The sequence below is a fragment of the Branchiostoma floridae genome, chromosome 9, assembly GCF_000003815.2.
Source record: "Branchiostoma floridae strain S238N-H82 chromosome 9, Bfl_VNyyK, whole genome shotgun sequence".
Taxonomy (NCBI): domain Eukaryota; kingdom Metazoa; phylum Chordata; class Leptocardii; order Amphioxiformes; family Branchiostomatidae; genus Branchiostoma; species Branchiostoma floridae.
The window spans coordinates 5,316,833-5,343,683 of record NC_049987.1 but is presented as its reverse complement, the minus strand read 5'-3'; the positions used below and the strand labels follow the sequence as shown (position 1 = coordinate 5,343,683).

The 26,851-nt window shown below is 41.2% G+C and overlaps 3 protein-coding genes across 3 annotated transcripts; 1 reads left to right on the top strand and 2 right to left on the bottom strand.

Moving 5' to 3' along the window:
* The first annotated feature begins 9,094 nt into the window (after window positions 1-9,094).
* LOC118422830 lies at window positions 9,095-13,247 on the top strand. Its single transcript, XM_035830608.1, has 4 exons — window positions 9,095-9,352; window positions 9,841-10,199; window positions 11,037-11,247; window positions 11,793-13,247. The coding sequence occupies exons 2-4, from the start codon at window positions 9,906-9,908 to the stop codon at window positions 12,122-12,124; spliced, it is 837 nt and encodes a 278-aa protein (XP_035686501.1). The 5' UTR covers window positions 9,095-9,352; window positions 9,841-9,905; the 3' UTR covers window positions 12,125-13,247.
* On the bottom strand, window positions 12,954-18,185 carry LOC118422831 (general transcription factor 3C polypeptide 6-like). Its single transcript, XM_035830610.1, has 3 exons — window positions 17,954-18,185; window positions 14,355-14,489; window positions 12,954-13,814 (listed from the first exon to the last, which is right to left on the bottom strand). Exons 1-3 carry the CDS (start codon window positions 18,124-18,126, stop codon window positions 13,463-13,465), a joined length of 660 nt encoding a protein of 219 aa, XP_035686503.1. The 5' UTR covers window positions 18,127-18,185; the 3' UTR covers window positions 12,954-13,462.
* Window positions 18,186-19,582: 1,397 nt separating this feature from the next.
* LOC118423227 (ras-like GTP-binding protein RHO) lies at window positions 19,583-24,670 on the bottom strand. The gene is made up of 3 exons (XM_035831293.1): window positions 24,530-24,670; window positions 21,086-21,256; window positions 19,583-20,239 (listed from the first exon to the last, which is right to left on the bottom strand). The coding sequence occupies exons 2-3, from the start codon at window positions 21,251-21,253 to the stop codon at window positions 19,808-19,810; spliced, it is 600 nt and encodes a 199-aa protein (XP_035687186.1). The 5' UTR covers window positions 21,254-21,256; window positions 24,530-24,670; the 3' UTR covers window positions 19,583-19,807.
* Between the last annotated feature and the right edge of the window lie 2,181 nt (window positions 24,671-26,851).

The window sequence follows — 26,851 nt, the reverse complement described above, 5'->3', positions numbered from 1 at the left end:
TTTTACCACTATTCTTGTGAAGCTTAAAACACTTGTAGTTGATCTGGGTACTCTTTATTATTCTCAGCAATTGTCGAATTACTGCCCTGCCGTGACTTCCCTGTTTTGGGCCAAATAATGGAAATTCGCCCCAAGACTTGCTGCCCTGTTGCCATGGCAACCAAGATTATTAAGCCAAAACCTTGTAGAAAAGTATCTTGGAGTGTAATGTATCATTTAATCACACAAAATGTGCAAAAAGAACTGGAGTAATGTAGTGAGTGCTTGCAGATCCTAGCAACGTCACACACGTACATGGCGAGGGGGGTATCCAAACTTCAGGGGGTATGTACAGGGGGGTTAGAGTTTTACAATTGCCTAAATTTTGTGATTTCTGTGTCTATATAGATCATCTCCATATTTTAAGATGCGTACTTCAAAAAGTTTGTATTAATGTCCCCCCCTAGTACTAAGTAACGAATAAATTGACTAAGTTGGAGACGCCCACCATTCAACTGAATGGTCTCCCTTGGGGTAGGGGTGTACCAACCAACGAATAAATTGACTAAGTTGGAGACGCCCACCTTTCTCATGCAAATAAAAGCAATTAAAGAATTAACAAAAAGGGAAACAGCAAATCAACCCAACATGCTTCGCCCTCGGGGACCCCAACAAACTCCTCGGGTGGGCGGAGCAGTACCAAATCCACATAGTCAGGACACTCCCATGATCTATCTATTACTTACCAGCGCTCAGTTCTCATCGGCAAACTCTCTGGGTTACTTGTACATATACTTGATTTCCACAGTCTTGCAAATAATGCCAAAGAAATGTTGATCTTACAAGGTAGTTCTTTCTGATCCTTCAATGTCAATTGCAGAATTATAGAAGCAACACATGTGTACATTGCAACAACAAATCGTTTTTAGATTCAAGTATAATTCTTTGTTTTAGTTTTCTACTCCAGTAAGGGAGATCGACTCACGTACACTGTTCATACATATGTAATTACCTATTTACTATTAATAGACTATACTACGTATAAGAACAGTCTAACATCCGAGCTTCGTAAAGCCGAACGTGAATACTACAACACCATCAGTAACAAGTTTAAAACTCCCGAGGGCTCAAAACTGTTATGGTCTGTTCTCAGCAATCTTACAGGAAAGGGAAGTAGAGGTATTCCAACACTGTCCTACAGGGGTGTTCTAGTGGAGAAAGATGGCGAGAAAGCCGAACTTCTAAATGAAATATTTGTAAACATCACCAAAGACTGCAACCACCCTGACAGGACTAAGAAACTACCAATACTTACCTCCAAGCAGTTCACATCACTCCAAGTCACCTCAGAGGAGGTACTAACCGTACTACAAAGTCTCCAAGTGAACAAAGCTCCGGGACCTGACGGCATCCCAAACAGATTACTCAGGGAGGCTGCGCCTGAAATCTGTGACTCGCTACGGTGTCTATTCAACTACTCTCTGGCGACTGGACTATTCCCTATGGAGTGGAAGCAGAGCAATGTAACCCCTGTATACAAAAAAGGTGACCGAACGAATCCACTCAACTACAGGCCAATATCTCTCCTTCCAACGGTGGCTAAGGTGCTCGAAAGACTGGTCCACAACCATCTGTATACCTACCTTGAAGAGAACTGCCTTCTGCATAAAAACCAGTCCGGCTTCCGAAAAGGGGACGGCACCGTCCTGCAGCTGATCCGACTAGTCGATGACTGGACCAAGTCCATCGATGATCCGGACATCTGTTGCACAGCAGCTGTCTTTCTTGATGTAAGGCGTGCGTTTGATACTGTGTGGCATCAAGGACTCACATACAAGTTGACTCTTTACGGAGTGGGAGGGCAGTTGGTTCGCTGGTTTGACAGCTACTTGACAGGGAGGCAACAACGAGTCGTCATAAACGGTATCGCCTCATCCTGGGGAACAACAACAGCAGGAGTACCTCAAGGTAGCATATTAGGGCCTCTCCTCTTCCTGATATACCTGAACGATCTGATGGACCTTCCATGTAAATCAGCACTTAATTGTTTCGCAGACGATACATCCTTGTATAACTCTGCCAGAACAGTGCAGGAAGTGGCTGCTACCACAAACGCCGACCTGCAACTGACCTCTACCTGGTTCCAGGATTGGGGACTTGAACTCCACCCCGATAAGTGTAAGGTAGTCTGTGTTAAGTCTGATCGGAAACATGTTCAACTGCCCCCCATCTACTTACTTGGCAAGGTTGTCGAGCAAGTGTCATCATATAGTCATCTTGGAGTTACCATCCACCAATCTCTTAGATGGACGGAACACGTGCACACGACCACAAGCAAAAGCAAGAAATTGCTCGGTGTCTTGTGCAAGATCAAGGGCAAACTAGGCAGACAGGCCCTTGAGACAGCATATTTCACCTTGGTACGACCCAAGCTGGAGTATGCCTCAGTACTCCTAGGAGATTTGAGCAGTACAGCAAGTAGGATGCTGGAAAAGGTACAATACCACGCCGGTCGACTCGTCACAGGAGCTATGAAGGGTACCCCTAACTCCAGCATTCTTCAAGAACTTGAATGGGATACCCTGTCCACCAGGCGACAGTACAGCTCACTGGGAATCATGTATAAGATGACACATGGACTTGTTCCTCCACACCTACAGCCACTTGTCCCCTCTACAAGAGGCACCCAGTCATCTTCAAGGTTCCTACTTCGAAACAGCACCCATCTCCATGTCCCACGCTGCAGGACTCAGACTTACAAAACAAGCTTTGTCCCGTACACGTCATCCCTGTGGAATCAACTGCCCCAGGTCGTCAAGGACGCCCCTACTCTTGTCGCCTTCAAGTCTGAGTGCAAGAAACATCTGCTGACGCAAAGGAAACACCAGACGTATCGCAGCCTCGGCTCAAGACAGAGCAACATCTATGCTGCCAGGCTGCGCATGGGATGGAGCCAACTTAACTCTACTCTGCATAAGATGAGGATTAAGGACAAGAAGTGTGATTGTGGGGCTTCCTCTGAAACTGTCTCACATTACCTCCTACACTGTCCCCTCGACTCCCCTGTATTCTGATCTCCGCCATAACCTCACATCCACCGTCCAGCACCTCCTACAACAACAACCTACCGTGCCCCTCCTACTCCAGGGATCCACAGCTCATAACCTCTCCACAAACAAACAAGTGTCCGATGCACTACATTCTTACATTGTATCAACTAAAAGATTCCAGCTGCACCACCCTCCTACGAACCACTAATAGATAGTCCTCAGATTTTAATTGTATTGTATTTATTGTGTGATGATGATTATGATGTATTGTACTATGATTATGTATGTCTCTCAATGTGTATCTGCACAACATCAGCACCCTGCTGCCTGGTGCAGTATATTGTATTGTGTTGTTACAATTCTAATAAAGTTAAAGTTAAATTATCTATTTATTATTGTCCTGTATAATTTATTATTTTCAATTCTTGTATAAGTGGCGGCGTTAATATAAGTTGAATGTAACTTGAGTCCGCCGTCACTTTGTCCTCGTCCGTTTATTTGTATTTTTACACGTATTTCAATAAAGAAAAAAAAAAAACTCTTGAGGTGGGAGGGTTGGTAAGCTCACACTAATGTAATGGGGACATGACTCAGGGTGCTATATTAGGTTTAGCAGAATGACATCAACGAAAACATGTGGACTAATAGATTTGTTTCAAAGGAAAAATCCACAACGTTGCCATACCCAGGGATAACATACATTTTAGCCTTTGAGACAAGAAAATATGATCATAGCGCACTCAGTCATGTAAGGTTAGGCGTGGGTGCACATGATCTGATGACTACGCCCAAGCACCGCAAAAATATTCATTGAAAACGGTGTTCCCCTCAAAGTAATCAGTGGCTAGGTCTCATTAATTTTACAAAGGTCAGAGTTAAGGTTGGGAATTTTAATTGCTGTATGGGTGTTTTTTCATCAGTAAAAAGTGTCATTATTCGATCCACGGTAGAAACATCCGAAAGACACTAATATAGTTCACGTATACGATTCGCTCTGTTACACAAATTGTATTAGAAAGTCTTTTCAAGGTTTTACATATTAAAAGGTTCACACAAGGGTGCATGTGTATGATAAATTTATTACCATGATAAAGGCTGATAGGGCGACGCGCTAGGCTTTTAGGGCTGGTGACGCAAACACAAGGGTTATCCAATGTCAATGAACATACTACCTAGGTTTTATAATAATCCTTCTTCCATTTTATTGATAGTTGGATGGCACAACGACCATTTCCAATCAAGGGTAACCTATAGCAGCCACTACAAAACGTCGTCTGCTATTCCACCCTACGCTGAACGTTTGGAATCAACCCAAAACTCAGACATCTTTGTCATCAGATAAAACTTATGTATAGGATATCCAGGCCCGACTTGGCAAAGCTAGAGGTTCCTTCAGTCGCCTCCGTGTTATTTGGAAATCCAAATCATTTAGCCTGAAAACCAAGCTCAGACTGTATAACAGCAATGTGAAGTCTGTCCTTCTGTATGGCTCTGAGTGCTGGAGAGTTACAAAGTCAGACATGAAGAAAGTCGATGTATTCCACAATAGTTGTCTGCGTAGAATATGTAACATCTACTGGCCAAATAAGATCAGTAATGAAGAACTGTATAGAAAAACGAACACAAGACAGTTGTCTACTGAAATTGCCATCATAAGACTGAAATGGTTGGGCCATGTTCTGCGGATGTCGGATGACCGTATCCCCAAAGTTGCTCTACATTGGGCCCCTGAGGGAAAGAGAAAACGGGGACGTCCTAAAACCACATGGAGACGCACTGTGGCTAAAGATCTAGCGGCCATTGGGATCCCCTGGGATGCTGCTCAGCCCCTAGCACAGAACAGACCCCAGTGGAGGAAACTTATCACAGCCTTATGTCCCACATGGGATGAAGAGGATTAAGTAGTAAGTAAGTAAAACTTATGTAAGCTCGAAACTACTCTGATGGAACATTGTGTTGGCATCCATATGTCCCGGAAGACAATGGTAGGCAAACAGTTACTCGACGTCTGCCTGGCCTGTACGTGACTTTTGAAGGTGAAGGAGGGGTGTGCACTCCCCTCTCTACCCTCTCGTCTACTGGCGCATTAAGTCCCTCAGGGACAGAACAGCATGTATAAGACGGTCCCAGTAGATGCAGGTTTGTTATTTGGAGTTTCCGTCTCCAAGGAGGGCTTCCGACCAACGATGCAAGGGGTTCCACCTACCCCAGCCTGGAACAAATGGAACAAATATACAAACTACTGTAAATGCAGACATGTTCGCGGTGGATTAATGTTCGCGGTTTTCGCGGTGACCACTTCACCGCGAAATCAAAACCACCGAGAACATTTTTCTATCATGGTATTAAACTGCAGTCTATGGTGTTACCGCGAACTTAAATCCACCGCGAAAAAAGTCCCTTTTCCCGCTACCGCGAAATTAAATCCCCGCGAACTTAAATGCATTTACAGTATATGAAACTATCAATGAGAGTTAAACTTCAGACAAAATCCGGACGAACATCCCATAACTGGAATTCTAGGCGGTATATGTCCATGTAAATAAACCATGAGACTGGTTCCTGACCTTGTTGATTAGAAAACATAGCCTGGGAGTCTCCCATGGCCAATGGTGAAGATTCAAATTCTCTTCATACTTATTTCAAGGTTGAATGAACCGAAGAGACTGGTCAAGATAGAACAAAGAGTTTACAGAGTTTGTTATCGTCAAGGTTCCTCTCCTGTCAAATCCCTAAACATGGGTTCACAATTTCACAAGGCCGAACGGAGCCGAAGGAATTGTAAAAATTGGCCAATAGAGGACGATTCATTTTGTATCGAGGGTAGTCTCATCTGTCTTGACGACATGATGTATTGATTTAATGCAATGATACATATTCACATCATTGGATTGTTCATCTCATCTGACCCTCAGGAGGAGACTGGAAGAATGATGGCATTTCAAAAGGCCAAGGGACTAAAGAACTTGTAATTGGAACTTGAAGAGCTCAGTACTAGGGTTGACTGTGCCTTTCTTTACAATCAATCAGAGGAAGACGTTAAAGCATCGAGCTTATCAGTAAATCTTCTCATGATTGATTGTAACAATCCTAAGATTTCAGTGGGCCACTGAGATCTCACCAAGGTCAATTGGGTTCAGAGGTATGTTAGTATTGTTGCTGTTTCTTTGCGTATATCGCTATATGTACATCATTTATACCCCTGTCACACAGTCGCAGTCGAAGAGTTTCCGTCGTGTTTTCTGATCGCCAGAGAGTCGCCGAATCGTACCACCACCCAAAGGTCGGTGCGTTTGGGTCTGGTGTCTGAAAACCCACCCTTTCACACAGATAGGCCTCTGCAAACGTTGACTGATCCCTAGAAATCACACAATGATCGAGAGAACACGACTGCATTACTGCCGAAATGTCATTAAAGCGCGCAGAGTCGTCTGCTGATTGATTTAATACTGTGTGACATGGCCTTTATGACGAAGGTGTCACGTCAGAACACGGCGAACGTGTGCTCTAACAACTTGAACTACTCTTGCTCTGCAAACACTTTCTCCACGTGGCCGACAATAAACCAGGAAGGAAAGTTTGAAAGAATAACTGCCATCCAGTGAAGGCCAGTGCCTCGTATGAAAAAGCAACCGCCGCCTGCCTGCGAAGCTTGGAGGCTAAATGGACATGAGCCATATTGCTATTTCATATTTCAGTCGGCCTCAACATTAGACAGCTTCAAACATACAGAAAAACATGTTCCAAAACCTCGTATTCAGCTGGATGACGATTAAGTTGTCGTGACTACGTGGACTCGTTTGATGCATACTATATATATCTGATATGAATGATCTAATAACGTACCGGACCCGGCCAATTATCTACAGTCTGGCTATCACCTTTGCCACAAATATATATACTTTTTGATAATGCGGCTCTTCTTCGCCTTGTTAACTAGCTGGCAACTTGTGTTGTTGCTAGCAGGCATTCAATTCATGTTATACATAAACCCTTCAAACGGCAACATCGTCAGATTTGTGCTACGAAAATCCATTAAAAGTGTGTCCTAGGGCACACCTCTAATCTTTCTGGACTAATACATATAAAAGTACAATTTTCTTCATTGATTCAGGCGTTCGCAATGGTAGAAAACTTTAGATCTTTGACTTGAACACACAACATAACAGGATGTACAGTGCCCCGGGTGGCGCCCCTATGTCTGTGCTGAGTCTGCTGACCCCGCAAGTCTTCAACAACAAATAGATGGGGCCGCGTAGCACAGTGGTAGTGTATTCGGCCCGTGACCGAGAGGTCGCCGGTTCGAATCCGCCTGCCGTGTTGCCGGTCTTGTGCCCTTGGGAAAGGCACTTTACACGACTTTCCTCACTTTACTCAAGTGAAAAATGGTCGTCCCTCGGATAGGACGTTAAATGGAGGTCCCGTGTTTGGGGAGAGCCACACCCCGGGCACGTAAAAGAACCCGCCACGTGTGCGATGGTGCGATGTTAGCGGATCAAACCATTCCGGCCAAAATGGGGTAGGGAATTTCCCGAGCAGCCTCGTACCCCTGCTTCGCCTATTGAGTCAGTGAAGTCAAGCTTGCTTAAGCTTGATGTTTCTGACTTAGGGAGAAGAAATGCTGCTACAGTTATCGCTATGGGCCGCTCTTCATCACCATGATGGTAACATCAGGCCCTACGAACCTGATTTAGAAAAAAAAAGATGAATCTGAGAATCTCGTGCAAAATATTGACCTAAACGATATCGTTAAACCAATGCCTACAATGAACTGTCGCACCTTAATACGAATGGGTTTTAACTTTAAAGTTCTTTCGCACGAGTTTGTCGAAAGAAACGTTCTGTCCATATTCACGTATCCCGCTAGGAAATAGAAAATCCCCATATAAACATATAGATGAGACTAATATAGGATTAGCCCACCAATATGAATACATCAATAAACAAATAGTACCCTAATAAACCGAAGTCAGTAGGAATCAATCTTCTTCTTCTTCTTCTTTATACGTGCTTAACCTCATTTGGCTGAGGGCTGCAAGCACGGTACGTAAGACGTACACAAGACTGTAAGTTTTTGATCCACTCATACCGCACCATCGCACGTATGGGGGTTCTTTAACGTGCATGGGGTATGGCTCTCCCCATACACGGGACCTCCATTTAACGTCCTATCCGAGGGACGACTCATTTTTCACTTGAGTAAAGTGAGGAAAGTCGTGTAAAGTGCCTTTCCCAAGGGCACAAGACCGGCAACACGGCAGGCGGATTCGAACCGGCGACCTCTTGGTCACGGGCCGAATACACTACCACTGTGCTACACGGCCCCACTAATCTAATTTGAGTAATCAGATGGTAAAACGTTGCGCTCTCATTTTCTGTCACTTGCAAGTTACTTGCGCGAACATGATATTTTCAAACGGTTTACAGCCTGCATTAAGAAAATATATGAAGTTCTGTTGGACTATAATCCATAAGTCAGTGTATGCTCGCCTGACACATCATAAAATAATTCGACAGGCAATCCTCAAAAATCCTGACGATCCCAAAAAATCGTGCGCGTAAAAACGCCGGACGTATACACCTTTCTCACGCGGCGGCCATGATAGACCCATGATAGATCGAAGACGAGGTCAATGAGGCAAACAGACAAAACTTATTTTTAAAATAAGGTCCCATTTAGTTTCCCCCAAAACCACACAAATTTTCATGATACAAGATAGAATAATAAATATTACAAGAAGTGTTATGCACCGAAAGATGTAGCAATTTAGAGGAGTGAAGACTGACCCCATAGTCCCTTAAGAGATGCAAAATAAAAACATATTAATGCAAATTTTTGACGGATTTGCAGCCATTCACTTATTGGTCGCTTTCCTAATTGGCAGGCTATCATTGGTTGAACTGCTAATTATGATGGACAGCCTTTTGTTTGCCACATTGAACTCTTTTTAGATTTATCATGGCCGCCGCGTGAGAAAGGTGTATTACTGCCGACGACTTCCACAATGTGATAGGACGATTGCTTTATTGAAAACCAAATCCGTTTTCTTTGCATTGTCATTTTCTTTGTATCGATCTGAAAACTTACAGCGACAACTTCGGATAATCAGGTTTTGCTAACCTTTGACCTAGCGACTAGGGTCATATGTAGGTCACCTTCCATGTGTGCCCGAGATCATGCCATGTTGCGCAACTAAATGTTTTCTTACAGTATACACGAGGAACACACGTGTACGCTTAAGCTGTGATTTCCCCAACAGAGAAGCTGCCTCTAAATCAACGTAAGAAGGAGACGACAACGCTCTGCTGCTGTATATTAAAAGGTAATCGGCTGTTGATTCGTGAAATTATGAGGATGGGGAGGGGGGCGGTACGCTCAATCTTTATATGATAGAAGTGTGTTGTTTGATGAAGAGTAGAAAAGTGGCATGTGTCGTCAGTCAACGTAGTATGCTGTGTATATGTTGATTTATAGTTTTTAAAAAAAATGTAGGTACAGCATAATATTACAACTTTTACAATCTTGAGAGTTTGAAATTATGTGGTTATGGTATTTATTCCAAGGAGGTTATTGTAACCTAATCTAACGATATTCTGAAATAATTTACAGTATCTAGTATAATCTGACATGACAGCCAGTCTTGGTACGTACATACCTAGTAGAAACATTTAGTTCCCAACTTCAGTGCTATTCATTGACTTACTCAATAGGGTTTAAGGATTTTGACATTTCTTCAGGTGTGTCTTAAAGTAGAAAGGCTGTGTTACTTTTCATCCTGAAATGTACAAATGTCTTTTCCTATAATTACAGGAACTCAACACTGAGAACAAGAGCTAAGTGTGATCTCCAGAACCCTGTGAACAGTAACAACCACCATGTTCCCAACCAGTCTTGTTGGAGCGGCCATCTTGTTCTCCATTCTTAGTCATGACCTTGCAGTGGCCAAGGTCGTGGTGACCTCCGACATCCCCTGCAGGCCGTTTCACGAGATCTACCCCTCGGGAAAGGAGCTTTGTGAGAAGATGTGGGACGGGTCGTTTGTGTATGAGACCAACCGCTCGAGAGCGTACACGATGTGGTTCTTCGACAAGGACAATCCAAACGATGAAGTGACTCAGAACCTTGGACTAAGCCCACCCGCACTCTGCCACCTCAGATATCTGCACAAGGTTTGTACATTAGCAGGACTAGTTTGTTGGTTTGGACCCTTGTAGTGCCCAATGGCACATATCATAGGCAGCAAGTTTTATTACTGTTTCAGTAACGGTATATCTACACAGGGAGGGCTGCTAGCCCTTGCTCGAGGCATCTCTTTGAATACATTCATCTATACTTTCTATTTAAACAATGATAAAGAAGTAATCTTTGTGGTAGTCTGTAGCGATTGTACCAACGTTTTGTGGGCCGGGGCTCCTGAAACGGAGATGGGCACTGCTCTTTGCATCATCTGGTCGCGGAAGAACTGTAAGTTTAACTTAAATAGGACACCCCATGTTCTGAGCCAGGTTACCTTTTCTGAATGCCAACCTTGGAAAGAGAATGTGTGCTGTACCCAGGACACGTCCAAAAATGCACAAAAATGATACTTCTAAGTTCTATTCTACAAGAAGTTTGACTTCAGAGCAGGGCTCTAGCCAGCGTCCGTTTTTCCGTCAATTGACGGAAATTTGCTGCGTGTGACGGAAAGTTTTTTAAACCAATCCGTCAACCTTGATGGACAAAAATTCTTGGTGGAAGCTACAGGCGGCTTGGGGACGCTGTCCACGGCCGTAAAAGCCACACACTATTTGTTTTGCTATTGTTATGATTGTTGACAATGTGTGTCGGCGCCCTTTCGCATACGATAATTTCATTAAAAACCCGTTTTTCAAGGTCTCCGTTCCGTCTTTCTAGCTTGATTTTCGCTGTTTTCGCGACAATGGGAATTGGTTGACGGAAAAAAATTTCGAGCTGGCTAGAGCCCTGCTTCAGAGGTAAAGATATATTGTATCTTCCCCATTGCACAGGACACCCCTGGCCCAGAACCTGACACATTTGCAGAGTGTCACCCCTGGAAGAAGAGGTCCTGTTGTACTGAGGTCACAGTAAACAGCGTGCAGAAACTGAAGGAGAGTTACGGACCAGAGTGGCACTGGGACAGGTGCGGCCCGCTCTCACCTGCCTGCGAACGCTTCTTCATACAGGAGGCGTGCTTCTACGAGTGTGAGCCCAATGCAGGTAAGGAAGCAGTTATGCAGTTCTCAGACTTCACAAACTCAATACCGTGTTAAATCTTTTTGTCAGCATATTTAGAGGACGGAAAAGTTAGGGTGAAAAGAAAAACAACAACAAAACAGGTATGTAACATCAAAATGCTACTGTACTACATAAAAAGAAGCTTACCATGGTAATAGGTAGAACTGTCATCGTTCCAGGAGAGCGATTACCACGTTTTTTTTAGCTTTTTAACATTGAAAACACCAGTATGCAATATGTCTCTCCTGGTTAAATGAATGAACAATGCTTGTATATAAAACTGTGGGGAAAGTGGAGCTTTTCGTCTTCCTCTGCTTCCAGAAAAGAAGTCAAACCCAGGTTGGTTTAGAAATAGCCAACACTGGTATTTGAGTATCTTCTTTTTACAATTATGCTCATCACTGTTCATTGTCACATGTATCTTCTAGATCTTATGTTTCTACCATGTACTTGCAATTAGCCTCCGGGCATAAAAAAATAAACTTTCTTTATTGCATCCTTTATAATCCACCTATTATGTCTTGCAGGTTTATTCCGTAAGTACCCAGACAGTGATTATAACGCCTCCGACCCGAGTCACAACCAGTGGCAGATGTCAGGCATGCCCATCTGGTCCGACTACTGTGACGCGTGGCACCGCGCCTGTCGTAACGACCAATTCTGCGCTCACGATGACGGGAACTTCTTCTCCTGTGCTGCGATTTACGAGGAGGTGCAGACAATGGACGGAGGGACTGTTGTGGGGATCGTGTTCGGCTGTTTGGTCATTGTGGCTCTCATAGGGTTTCTTGGTTTCCTGGTTTTTAGAGAAAGAACTGGGCAGCCTGTCTTTAAACCACTAGAACAGCAGGCATCCTAATATTTACTCACAAATTTGATTTTTTTTGCTATTAGTTTAAAAAGCTGAGCTAGAAAATGAACTAAATCAAGGAAAACAGTGTGCTTTGGTACACACAGTTTCTGTCAGGTCAATGTAAAAAAAGTTTCAGGGAGTTAGTATAGGTAGGTTTAAGTTTTCCTTTCAGTGTTGTTGTTTTTGTCTTGATTTCTTTTCAAGATATGTCTGGTAAACATGCAAATAAATTGGTGTGGCGAAATATAGTTAGCTAGGTGATGGGAATATTAGCACAGAGGAATGTGTGCTAAATGTTACATAGAAGCCTTTTTAAATAACTCATTTTATGTCATACCTGTGACGCGAAAACGTTCGATACGGTTGTTCCGAACCGGGCCATAACTCCCGTATCACACAGGTTCGAAAGTCGTATCACATGGGCTCCATTTGAATAAATCGAACTGTTTCGAACGGGCCGAGTGCAGCGCCATCGAAAGTTCGAATACCTGATTTGGCGATCTGACCCGCGGTCGGGCTGGTACCTCGGGTAATACGGAATACACCGTGTTGTATTCTATTATGTTGATCAAAAGAAAAATCTCAGTTTTATGCGCTGATGTTGTCATGTATCAACCCGCACCTTCATCAAACTATATTTGCTTACAAAGTTACATATGTATTTTTTGTTACAAGTGAGATGTATATTTTGAACATACAAAAGTTTGTGTATTCCTTGACCTTAGGAAAATGAGTTGACATATATATCCTTGTTTCAAGGAAGCTATATTTTTGTGTTTAACTTGAACATGCAGGCTTTCTTAAAGTTCGGTGGTATTTATTTGTTACTTAACTTGGTGTTTTGTTATTTTATTGGTTGTACATGTATAAACAATCTTGTGCTATGATGTGCAATCAGGGCTATGATATGATTTTGATGTACGATGTTGTATCAAATACAAATGTTGAACAATCTAGTTTTGCTGTAGAATTTTATACTCGTATAAATGTCAATGCAGACATCTTTTGACATACAATGATAACATTTCTATATTTTTTTTTCAATGTAATTGTAATGGCAATGGCATTATGTTTTATCTTTAAGCCAAGGGTTAAAAATGCTTGATATGGTAATGGTGTATAATCATTCTTTAACCTCCTTGGTGTGACTAAAATCATTTCTGTAACTGGCACAGATGAACTTTTTACATTTTTATGTAACAATATAGGCATTGTCTGAATACAAATGGGAGAGTTTATGTGTGAACAACACACATGATTTTGTTCACTCATTACGTTGACAACTGGATTTTATCTAGCACATCCACACACATATAACATTATGATAAATATGTTATAATAGTATTATCTATCTGAGGAATTTTCTTGCTCTTTTTCTACATTAACTGTTTCTTCCTCTGGTTGTGTCTCATCACCTATTGTATCATGACTGTCTTTTACATGACTTTCTACATGTTTCAATTTCTCAGTTCCAACATCTTCTATCATCTCCACATCTTCAGTGCCTTCCCTCGGCTTCTCACCACTGCTGGGTACCTCTCTCCCGTCTGATGTGGTCCCCTCGCTGGCAGACTTGTCAGGTTTGACATGTAAGGTGCAGGAGGAGGCGATCTTCAGCGCTCGCCGGTGGTACGGATTGTCCTCCCGTAGAAACGACATGGCGTCTGTGTCATCGTTTTTGCTTGTGAGGAACGATCTGTGGACAAGAATCCGGGCAAATTTGCTTTCAAACTTTGATATGTTTTGCAATGGTTTACACAACACTATCACAATCTTTAACGAATGTAATTATTCCCTCAGGACCATAGCATGTTCAGGACCAAAGATTTTTAAAAAATGGAAGAAAAATAATTCTGCTGCAGTACCAAGGTTGGTCACCAGAAGCCCTTGATCATCAGGAGCCCAACACCTTACACACATGCCAAGTTTTACTGCAATCACTCAAAATGTTGCAGATATTGCACTGGAATTGCATGCTTGGTGCAGACACCCAAATGGGCCCAAAACTATACATCCATGTTCATGTAAAATGAAAGTAAAATGAATTTTCACTGATTTCTTTCTCCTGGGTAAATAGATTAACTATGATTGGGTAAATAGATCAACTATGATTACACATATTTTAAAAATCAGTTAAGTTATGTACTTCATTTTAAACAAATTTCCTAACTGTATAAGCTATTCTTGGAACAAATTAGTTCAGAGTTCGTTGAGAACAACATTATAGAAAGACTACCTTGTCATGTTTAGTTTCTTGGCCGTGTGGCACATGTATGCCAGCTGGGTATCTCCCTCCTCCTCATCCAGACTCCCCTCCTCAAACATTACACAGGTGCCAACTGTGTCCTCATATTCACCTGCGAAGATGTACCTGAAGATGAAGATACATGTAAGTACAGTCAAACCTGTATTAGCGGCCACCTTTGCATAGCAGCCACCTGGCCATAGTGGCCACTTTTTGTCGGTCCCTTGGATTCGTAATGACTAAGAAATAGGCTAAGCGGCCACCTGTCCAATGCGGCCACGGCCACAAGATTTCCGGTCCCGTTGACACAGAAACACTGCATATTGCAACCATACTGCAGCCTTATGTCACTCTGCACCGAGTTTGAAATTGTAGTTTGCGAGGATTTGGAGTTCTTGACAGGGTCATTTTGGCAGTAGCAGAAGGTATGCATGCCTTGAGCATTTAAGTGCAAGTCAAGCAAGACAATGTTATTTGGTGAGAAAGATTAGTGGGAACTGAAATCATGTGTAGCTTGCTCATGGTCAATTGAACAACATTTTCTCTACAGTGGCCACCTGTCTATAGTGACCATTTTTCTCCAGTCCCTTGAGTGGCCGCTATAGACAGGTGTGACTGTAGATGTTAAGGAGTTCCTGTACATCAACATCTTAAGATAAAAGCATCAGCCTCAGGGTGAAAGTTTATCTGTAAGACACATGTTTCTCAGTTGTTAAACTGTCTCCTCATATTCACCTGTGAAGATGTACCTGAAGATACATCAATCAACAAAATAACAATGTTATTACATCAATACTGATCAATGGATTGATAACTAGAGTTCCACGAACACATACCTTTGCCAAATAAACCAGGTTTGTTATGCAGAATGATGTCTGTAGACAAATGCGTTACTCATTTCATTTTCTTTATAATTATATGCTTGTAGTTGGTTTATAAAATTTCGGCATTGATTATGCAAATTAGATCCCAAGTTACAATTAATTGATATCAAATTGTAGCAAGCATTACTTAAGCTATTAGCATACCAAAAATCATGATGATCCATTCTTGACTTATTCTTTTTCAAAGTCTTTAAATACACCTCTTACTCTCTTCCCTCTTTCTCAGTTACATATGTGACAACTTTGATGAAAGTACTATAATGGAATACAGTGGATTCATGAACATTTCCTAATCAATTATGCAAATTAGCTGTTAATTTGCATAATAAGTATCACATTATATTACATGCCAAAAATCATGACGATCCGTCAACACGTTCATATTTTCTCATTAATTATGCAAATGAGATCATCATTTGCATGGTAAATATGTATTGACATTTCTCTCTTTCTCAGCTACATATGTGACAAGTCCTATCATGGAATGTAGTGAATTTATAAATATCCTCATTAATTATGTAAATTAGCTGTTGATTAGCATAATTGGTATCTCATTATGTAGGTCTTCACTTACGCTACCTACATACCAAAAAGCATGATGATCCGCCAACATGTTCATATTTTCTCATTAATTATGCAAATGAGGCCATCATTTGCATAATTGATATCTATCGACATTTCTCTCCTTCCCAGCTACATATGGGACAAGTTTTAAAGTCCTATCATGGAATGCAGTGGTTTTATAAATTTTCCTTATTAATTATGCAAATTACCTGTTGATTTGCATAATTAGTATACCATTATGTAAGTCATCACTCATTCTACTCTCATGTCCCTAATAAACGTACCGGGACGTTTATTTTTTTCCCAGGAAAATTCCACCCGGTACGTTCTTATTTGGGACGGTACGTTTATTATTTTTTTGAAAATTGGGGCTTTGCTAACCAGGGACAACCGCATAATAAAAAGTTTGGGGTTTTCTGTCCATATGTCCGCGGTATTTTTGCTCAAAATTCACTATTTTTGGCCGAAGCGGCTCGGATTTCCCCTCCACTGTGACCCAAACATCCTAGCGATTATGTAAAATATCGGTCGATTTCGCTATGAATGTACAAAATAAATGTTATTATTGGGAAAATAAGCCGCCACACTGACGTTTTGAAGCACAATTTTTTATATAAACAACTTTTACAGTCTCTATTTACATCGTAAATGAACACACTGATCACATAATTTTAGCATGTACAGGTACAGTATATTTCCGACCATGTGGTTCCATGCGCTATCGGCAGCGTCAACGGGGCGGACGAATAATTCCTTCACATAAGAAACAACAATTAGAACCTTCTTTCCCTTGTAATGTGAGTTTTGGGGCCGCAAATTCTCCAAAAACAGCAGAAATCCGTCGGTAAAAATAGCTTTAAACTTGAAGAAAAAGACCCGAAACTGATCCAACATGGCTGCCAGGAATAACACGCACTGACAGTAAAGCTAGCACCCTGTTGCGCGGCAGATTCGAATCACTAAAATGAGGCCGTAAACGGGTGAAAATGATTTTATTTCGGTGTAATGATGGGCACAAAATGTCATATATATTTTCAGAGTGTTGAATTTCAGAAATAATCAGAAAATTTTCTAATTTTAGCGGTTTCTAGTGTCAAAATATAATCTGTAACATATTTAGTAATTGTGGCCTGAATGCTGGGCTACTTCACAGACGAGCTCTCACAAAAACTTTGTGAACAGTTTATGTCCATTTTGGGAGTGTTGATGTGTGTTTTAATTGATGGTTATGTCTAAAACATATATGGTTGAGTACTTGGAGCTATATTTATAATGATTTTATTGATATGCCAGTAATTTTAAGTAATGTACAAAAATATTTATTGATTACTTGCTTCAAGTTCTGAGTAGAAAATTCATGTATCATGTAAATTTTCACTTGTTGAATTTGAAAGCACTGTTGGCCCCCGGTTAGGAGTCTGTATACCTTTCATTAGAAAATTGAGAAAATATTATAATTTGAATAAGATATCTATAGTTAGTCAATATTCATTATTCATACAGCTATATTTAACTGATTTGGTGATCAGGTATAAGTAAATAAAAATAACCTACCTGCTTATTATCTTCTTTCCCTTGAACAGAAGTAGCATGGACACAGTCTACATGTCAATTTGGTCATTTTCCGGGGGGTATGTTTATTCCGGGGGGTATGTTTATTAGATTTTGAAGATTTGTCCGGGGGGTATGTTTATTCCGGAAGGTATGTTTATTAGGGACATGAGAGTATCTACATACCAAAAATCATGACGATTCGTCAACACGTTGTAGAGTTATTCTCGTCCAAAGTTTGAAAGGAAACCGGCGCCTGCAGTTCCAAAAAAGCCGCTAGGGGGCCCAAACTCCCAGCACTTACTCTCTGCCTCGAGGGCTATCTACCACTCGAAAATCATGATCACAGCATGTCCAGAACAGGAGATATCAAAAATTGAGGTTCTGCTGCAGTACCTTAGCAAGCCGCTAGGGGGCCCATTATCGAACCTTACCTTCGTTTTCCCGACCCCTACCCACCTACCAAATATAATCGGGATACATCAAAGGCTTCTCGAGTTATGCTGTTAACACACACACAGACACACACACAGACTCACAAGCCTAAAACATAACCTTAGCCATTCTGGCAAAGGTAATAAAATCAATCACCTATCCATCTGTAAGACCGGCTGCTCGCTGTCGATGCCCACAAACTTGCACTGTCCCGAGCCTGTACGTAAAAAGTCCGAGTCGATGATTCCTGTCAGCTCCACAAGCACCAGGGATTCATCCTCAATTTCCTCGTACTCTTCTGCCTCTGCGTCGTCTTGTTTCTGTGCCATTATTGTCCTTCTATTTCTCTTTTGAGTAAAAATGCCTGTTTCCCGGAGCTATAGGTGCTCTCACTCACATCTCGCAGAGTCTCGCGGGATTTAGGCCACATTGATTTGACTACTAGATAGATTTCATGCAGTTCATGGGAACTCCAAAACTGATGCGAGCGTGCGGAAACAAATTGGGCAAAAGAAAAAATTAAAAAAGTTGCCTTTATTGTGAAATCTATTAAAGTGGTCAGGAAGGTTTACCAAATTCATGACATACATTTGCTCAGTTTGTGTGATTTATAGTTTGATAGTTTGGTTACTGTACTTTGGTCCAAAACTTTTTTTAGAAGAACAAAAAATGGTGTGCATGCAGAATTCATCCTTATGATGGAATCAACATTCCTACTATAATTCACTTTCATATTAACTTTATTGTCATAGCACAACCATTTCTGGATTCTTTATTTTTTTTTACGGGTCTATATACATGTATATATCTATAAACACAACAACTCGGGAATGCCTGAAACACCCTCCAGGTTAATTTTGGACTTCCAGATTAAATCCAGACAAACCTTAATCATTTGAAAAACGATTAGACAAATGAATTAAGATTTGCAACTATGGTCTATTAAAAGGTAATTAACATGTAGATTGCAACCAAATGTCTCCAAGAAAAAAAGCTTCTGGAGGCTTTAGGTTCCCAGAATTTTGGAGAATTCTGACTTAGGTTTCCAGAATTCTGACTCAATGTTACTTGTTACAATACAAAATAGAAAGCCCGATAAAAACGACTGAAAAAAAAACTAGCCTAACCTCTGCTTGGAGAGTAGGTTATACCCCTTTGTCAGCTTTGATACTATCTTTTGCCACCAGTAAATCTGCCTGGAGATTAGTCTGAAAAGACCTCTCACCAATGGCAGCATTGGACAACATGAAGATTTACAATTTGGTAAAGGTATGGGTTCGTGGAACTCTAGTTAATATTGTGTTAATCCAAGTAAAGTACTCTACCAAACACACAATTGCTGTGATGCACGTTTATTCTCCAAATTTCATAACTTTCCTATACTTCAGCCAAAAAAGGTATAAAAAATTTTTAGATCTACCTGTTCCCGCAGGTAACATAGCAAACACATACACAGCTTACAACAGGTATTTACAAAAGCTCATACTCCGATCCCAATATACAAATTCCTTTTTACAATAGAAATTCAAGGACTCTTCGTCTTCCTAGTTGATCTGCTTTCTATTCTATTTTAATATTTTTATGACACACTTTTTTAAACTTTATCCTATTTTGACTACTAGTAGAGTGTTGGCATAGTGTTGAAGAAAAGATGCATTTTGATGTGAACTACAGTAGAAGTCAGTTAATTGCACAACGGATTGCTGCACATTTCTTTTAATTGCACAGAATCCCCAATTTCCAAACTGGTACATTCAAGCTGTATACAACTTCACATTGCTGTACCACCCGGATAATTGCACGAAATACGCTGGCAAATGGGGCGTGCAATTAACCGACTTCTACTGTACTAGTTGTTGCTTCTTTGGAAGGGCAAACATAATCTATATTGGTATAGTTACAGACAGAACAGTCAGTGCTTCCTTGTGTACACAAAGCTTCTATCTGAAGATTCCACAGTACCAGCATTCTATTCTATACCTACCCTACGAACTGTTGATTAGGCAAGTGCTACATTAATACACAACAGGCAGTAGTCTTTTGTTTTTTCTTCTGGAGTGCTGCGCGAGTGGCCGACTCGAAGACATCGCGAACCCCCTCTCTCGTCTTGGCCGAACACTCGATGTACGCGGTAGCGCCGACCTTCTTCGCCATCTCTAGCCCTTCCTCGGTCGAGATAACCTCTTCCTTCATTTCCGCCAACTCTTTCCTGCGAGCTTTATCCGTTCTCAAGTCCTTCTTGTTCCCGACCAATAGGAAAGGTGCTTTGGGGCAGTAGTTCTTGATTTCCGGTACCCATTTGTCGGCGACGTTGACGAAGCTGTCTCGGTTGTCGATAGCGAAGCAGACGAGAAGTACGTCAGTCTCGTACGTACCATAGGAGAGCGGTCGCAGGCGGTCGTAGTCTTCTTGTCCAGCTGTGTCCCACAGAGCAAGCTCAACCTGTGCACATGAAACGTATAAACAGTTAGCTGAATAGGGGACAATCATCAGCAATATACTGTAAATGCATTTAGTTCGCAGGGATTCAATTTCGCGGCATCAGTAAAAAGGACTTTTTGCTGTGGTTTTAAGTTTGTGGTGGCACCATGCAATGTAGTCTCTTACTGCCATGGAAAAACATTCACATTAGTTTACTGTGAAGCAGCCACCATGAGCATTAAACGGTAAACCACTGCAAAAGTTTCTGCATTTACAGTAGTCTATAATCATCATGTTTTATACCCCTCTTGCTGGTAAATAGTACAATGCAGTATAATGTGGGAGTGTTTAACATCATAAAGAAAAAAAGATTCTACATATTTTTCTTATCTAATATCGCTCAACATGACTCATTAGGTAAGCAATCTCACAGTTTCTGTACGACAGTGGATTGTGGGTAAGGTCAGATGTGAAGGCCCATCGGAAAAAAACGAAGAATCCATGTGACTACAAAAATGGCTGTGTTTTAATTACTTTTAGGTGTTTTCGGTGGTTTTCTCACATTCAATCAAAGGGCACCAGGTATGAAATTATGACGGCTTATAATTGTACTCCATGTCATAGGGGCTAAGCAGCGGTAGTAAAAAGAACTCACTGAAGGTACAAAATGGTAAACAGTAGAATGGAATACTTAAGTTAGTAAAAAAGTTCCAGGCCGGCAGAGAACTTGTGAAGGACCTTCAACTCTGACCTTATTATAATTAGACCACAAATGCACATGCACCTTGAATTGTGAGATGGCTTATTCTAATTAGTTGTATGAGTGATAATTTATTTATTTATTTATATAATCAGATCTCAGCTTACCTGTTTTCCGTCCACTTCGATGTCTGCTACATAGTTCTCGAAGACAGTTGGAATGTAGACTTCTGGGAACTCATCATTTCTGAAGACGATGAGCAGGCACGTTTTCCCGCACGCGCCGTCCCCCACCACCACCAGCTTCCTCCTGATTGGCTGCGGAACTGTTCCCATGTTCTGTAAAGTAAGAAGATCAATACCATTTAAATGTGTGATACGGAAAAATAAAACTTTGATCCAGTTTAACTCACAGAAGAGCTACTCTTCCACTGGTTGCGACAGAGAAGACAAACGCTAGTATATGTACAGTATTTACAGGTTCATTGTACCGGGGAAATTCCCCTACTAGTAGTACTCAAGTAGTAGTAGCTCTTTTTGAAAAGCACAATGAACAGTGAACCACGGCTTAACGTCCCGTCCTAAGGATGGTCACCATTTCCAGTAGCATGCCTGTCAAGTTAGCGAGCCGACACAGCTAGGATTCGAACTCACAGCTTCTTGATCCAGAGGTAGGGCCATTAACCATTATGGAGTACGCACACTACTGTGTAGTACTGTAAATGCAGAAACTTTCACAGTGGTTTAATGTTCGCGGTGACTGCTTCACTGCAAACCTAAAATCACCGCAAACATTTCTCCATGGCAGTAAGAGACTACAGTACATAGTGCTACCGCAAATTTAAAACCACCGTGAAAAGTCCCTTTTTCCGTTACCGCGGAATTAAATCCCTGTGCATTTACAGTAACTGACAGAAGCAGAATCACAAGTTGCCAGGTAAATGAATATGTTGCTTTGGTTGTAGCAGGTGAATTTTGTTGCTATTCAAAAACTTAAGTCATTCTAACACAGATTTTGTCACCACTAGAAAAAAAAACATATACATACACAAAAACAGCAGGCTTGGATGAACATTGCTTGCCAGTTTTTTAACAATCCAAGTCAAACATGCGACTTACTGTTGCTTTTGAAAACATATCTAGTGCTCGGCCCTGGAAACCAAGGTATGAACTGTTTACCCAACTTCGGCCCGATATGGGCACGGTTTTCGTTTCCTTGTTACTAGACCATGAATAACCGACCCTGCTTTCTCAGAAGACTACTGGTAGGATATGGTACTCGCTGCCAACAACAGTTATCAGATCCCTCTGTGGAGTTGTCGTACGTGCGTAACTAAAGGTCAGGGTCTTCCCAGAAACACTCAGTGAGAGTCATTAAAATATGTCTGACTTGTCTATGGGTAAACTACGCCTAATTGTGAAGCATAAACAAGTAGGAGATATATAGGGAAGGGGTAACAAAAGATGAGCTGTCATTTTTTAATTTTTGTGACCATTTAATGGTTGTTAATCAGCATTTTCATGTGCTTGTTACAAGACTTACGTGTTGAACTGAATTTTGCATTGGCAAAGCCTGACAATGAATGGCCTGGCATGTTATCAATTACCGCGCTGAGCACCAACTGTAAGAGCGATGGTATGCAGGATGTGAATACACACGTATAATCAATTATGATGAAGAAAATAACAATTCGCCGGATGTCATGATAAAAGAGATAAGATCATTTCAAGTGTCAAAATTAAGTCTAAGACTAGGAACGTCCAACAACAAAAGTTAATTGACTACTTCTCTCATGCATATGTCAGCCCCAAAAAAATAAAAAATACACTATTCTTGATGCACATACTCCCACATACAGCACAGTACTAGTTTGTTCAGACCCTTGTTGTAGTGCTTTATCTATATGTACCAGGGTATATTCCCGCAAGGGGCTGTTAGGAGTACCCCTTCCCCTTAATGTGTTCGAGACACTTATGCATTAGTTACGGGACCCCTATTTTAATTTTTTTTTTTATGTCCCTTCAGTCACATCCCACACACAGTACCACTTGGGCAGCAGTCCTGTACGGACTGCTACCAGTTGAGCTACAGGGACATACCACACACAGTACAACTAGTGGAGACAAGGGTGGTCTGAAAACTGTTGTTGCAGCACAATGGCCGGACGTGGTGATGTCACAGAAAGTACAAAGGTTAAGGACTCTTACGTGAGGTGACAAAGGTGTGCTATTAACTGAGCCCCTCCCTTGTCAACATATCAAATCATTAATCTATAAAACTATAAATTTATTGCTGTACATATGCGACAGTATATACTTGTCTTGCACATTGTTACATGCACATTGCAAAATTCCAGGCTTTTCTTCTCACAGTGTTTACTTGCAAATTGTTTACGTTGCAGTGGACTGATACAGTAACTGGTCCCACCCAACATACGTCATAAAGGATTGCAAGGTGTTGGCTTGTATCGTAGCCCTGGGGCATAAGTCTGGGATACATTATTCACACATTCCTTCGGAACTCATCACCACAATAGGTATATACGTAGCTAGGCACATTTCTAGGATATGAAACTCCTAGCTTTAGAAGATTCATACTAGAGGTGGTCAACCATATGGCAGCAGTACACATGTATTACCATATAATGGCGACAGTGTAAACAATTCTGGTTTCCTGTACCGACTGTTCACACAGAACTAGAAACAACGCAATCGTGATAACGTTTTGACACCACATAATGACCTCGTGAGTCAGACAGCCACACAAACATGTACAACAGTGGAAAAAAAACACGTTATGATAGGCCAATAAAAGAAAATAAAACATGGTTATGATAACAGGTCAATAAAAGAAATATATTGCAATTGAGGAAGTGACTTTTGGATTCCTACAACTCAAAACAAAAGAAATTTCATGACACCCAAAAAAAGATTTAGGAAATGGAACCATGCAAATAACACGGCAGTGGTATGCGAGACCGCTTCTTCCTTTCTATTCTACTTATATCACTGCATGTTCATGATGGACAAATGTTCATTATAAAACAATTAGTAGATTCAACAAAACTTATAGTCTCCTCCAGACTATATTAAACTTTAAAGCTGCTGCAAAATTGGTAAAAACTCAGAAATTGCAAACTTTATGTTACTCCCTGTTATCTTTCCATTTTAGGCAAATTTCTACTATTTTTGCAGACTTATGAAGTCTGCAAAACTTGTGCAAATACACAAACTGGCTTCCATAAATTCTACGTGACTCTTTCTTGCTTGGTATACGTGACCTCGATGCATGGAGCGAGCCACCAACTAGACCGACTAAAACAAACACAAGTTTCTGTTTACTAGCTGAAAATATATTGAGATCTAGCAATACAGTTATCTCTTCAGGTATTACCAGACTTACACACTCACTGGGAGTACCTGTATGCAACTAGCAAGCCGATTTGATAGAGGAACAAAAATTGGAGTCGCTACCGAGAGCACGAACTCATGCATGGCGGCCATAAGCCCTCCCCTCGCCGCCCAGACTACGAGGAAGTTTCGGTCCTCGTGCACAGCCCTACCAGCGTTCCCATTTCTACAAGACGTTGTAGACTAAGCAATCATACTGACCTTCACGCTTCCTTAGAGTTTTCTTTCTTCTGAAGGGTTCTTTAAGACTGTAAATTTGTCGGCAGCTCGGGAGCTGTGAGGCACACGGCCGTCTCTGTTGGAATTTCCTGTCTTCTGTAACGTGACGTCAGTATTTATAGGCGCGGTCCTGGGCTTAAAATAACCGACCAATCACGGACGGGCTTGTTCCCCTGGCTGACTCACGCGCCGATTATAACAAATCTTCACAATACACACCCATTCATTGGTAAACACTTGTAAACTTTCTTGGTTTCTATAGTTCATCCATTTTTTCCGGGTTTTATCTTCGGAGCAAATAGACGCCCTTTCCTATTTTCCTAGAAAAAGTTTCGGTTGGGGAGCTAGGTACAAATGTAGTACTAGTAGAGGCCGCGAATTGAAATCCTAGTTGTCAATCTTATTTTGCACCTCATGATGCGATAGAAGATAAAGTGCACTACACTTTTGTATATGTTTGTAAACATGTCCGAGTTTAAATTTGTTGTGACCCGTACTTATAGCCAAGTTGGGCAAAATTGGAGGGGGCAGGGGTATAACATTATAGTATGCATCCATCTCAATAGAAAAGTAGAAAATTAAGAATTCAATTTTTCTTTTTACTTTTCATATGCCTAGAAAAGGCCATTAATACATGCGTACTTGCAAGTTCGTGCCCGAAGAAAAATATGCGTACAATGACAGAAATTGACATTATTCTAGGAATACACTGATTCAAAAGCTCGTGATGGCTATTATAAACGAATTGGGCTTGGCTTTCCTGAGACACACTTTTGTCTATAATTGTGGTTCGTCCGTGAATGTAAGGACTTTAATTAAACATTTCTATTCTTTCGTTGTGGCTATATGAACAATTTAATATAAACAGCTTTACATGTTAGGCCAATACTGAGGTACAAATAATCAGCGTTATAGAACTCTCGATGTCTTCTGAAAGTAGCAATCACAATCCCTTTAAACGCATGAGAACCATGGATGTCTCGCCAATTACCACTGATTATTTTGTTTTATCTATAATCATTGGTATTCAAATTCCATTTTCTACCTTATTTCACTCAATTTGTTGTATTTAGTTGCTTGTATTATGTATTATGTACTGACTGACAGAGAGGTATTATGTATTTCTTTGGTTTGTTGTATAACATTTTTATCATTGATGCATTTAAGTTGATTTAAACCTTTGTTTTATGATTATGTACGCAGATCTCATCAAAAACCGCTCTAGTGGTGATATGTCTGTCCCTAGAGAAATAAAACAGAGTGTTTTTTTAAAGCTGACCAGGGGCGAAGATATACGAACAGCTGGCTGGGTGTGTGAATGAGTTGACGACATGTGGCCCAAATCATTTTGAAGAAAAAAGTATAATTCTCCGCACGCGGTCTCAAACTCGAATCTCCAGATTGATAAGGTAAAGACTTGCCGAATGAGCTACTTACAAGTGATTATAAGAACTTGCCACCCGGTCGTTTAGATATATAGGGGTACCAAAATAGACATTGCGTCACCATGCTCATATGCAAATGAGCATCGACGACAAAAAAACTGAAAACCAGCAAGGAAATATATGGCTTATAATTGAATGCTGGTAGAAATGGCAGACAAATATAAAGATCTGAACAATTGCTCTCACTAACGGAGAAGAGATATTTTGTAATAAATTATTAGCGGTTTAATACGTGTGAAAATGACATCTTGACGAACGACCACCCGTCCATAACAATAAATGAATGAATAAATGAAAGCGCTAGGTCGGAGCTAGACCGTTGCGATTGGCAGCCTCCTTCATGATAGCACAGAGTTAGGGCCCAGTCACATAGGTCGTGCGATCGTCGTACGATCGCTAACGTCGTGCATTTCGGAGGACAAAAATGTACGTCTGCAAACACAAAATACATGTGCGTACGTAGTAAGACTCAAAATGCTTGGTTTGTCGTGTCGCTGGTCGATTGTCACGGCCTGCTTGAAAATCCCAAGCATCAAAATCGTACAACGATCGCACGACCTATGTGACCGCGCCCTTACGGTCCAGGGCTAGTATTGGCCGCGATTTTTTTCGTCTGCCAATCTCGGACACTAACCGTAACATCTGCTTGGAGAATAGTTTCCCTCGGCTGAAATAGTCAGACTTAATCATTGAGTACCCAAGAATCACGAATTGTGATTCGTTTTTAGGCATCTACATGTATACAGCGCCGTAATACCCCCCTCACACGGACGCTTCTTTATACCCCCCTCACATAAGGCGAAAATCGATCGGACGACGAGTCTGCTAGCTCTAAATTACGAGGAGGCATGACCCTGCT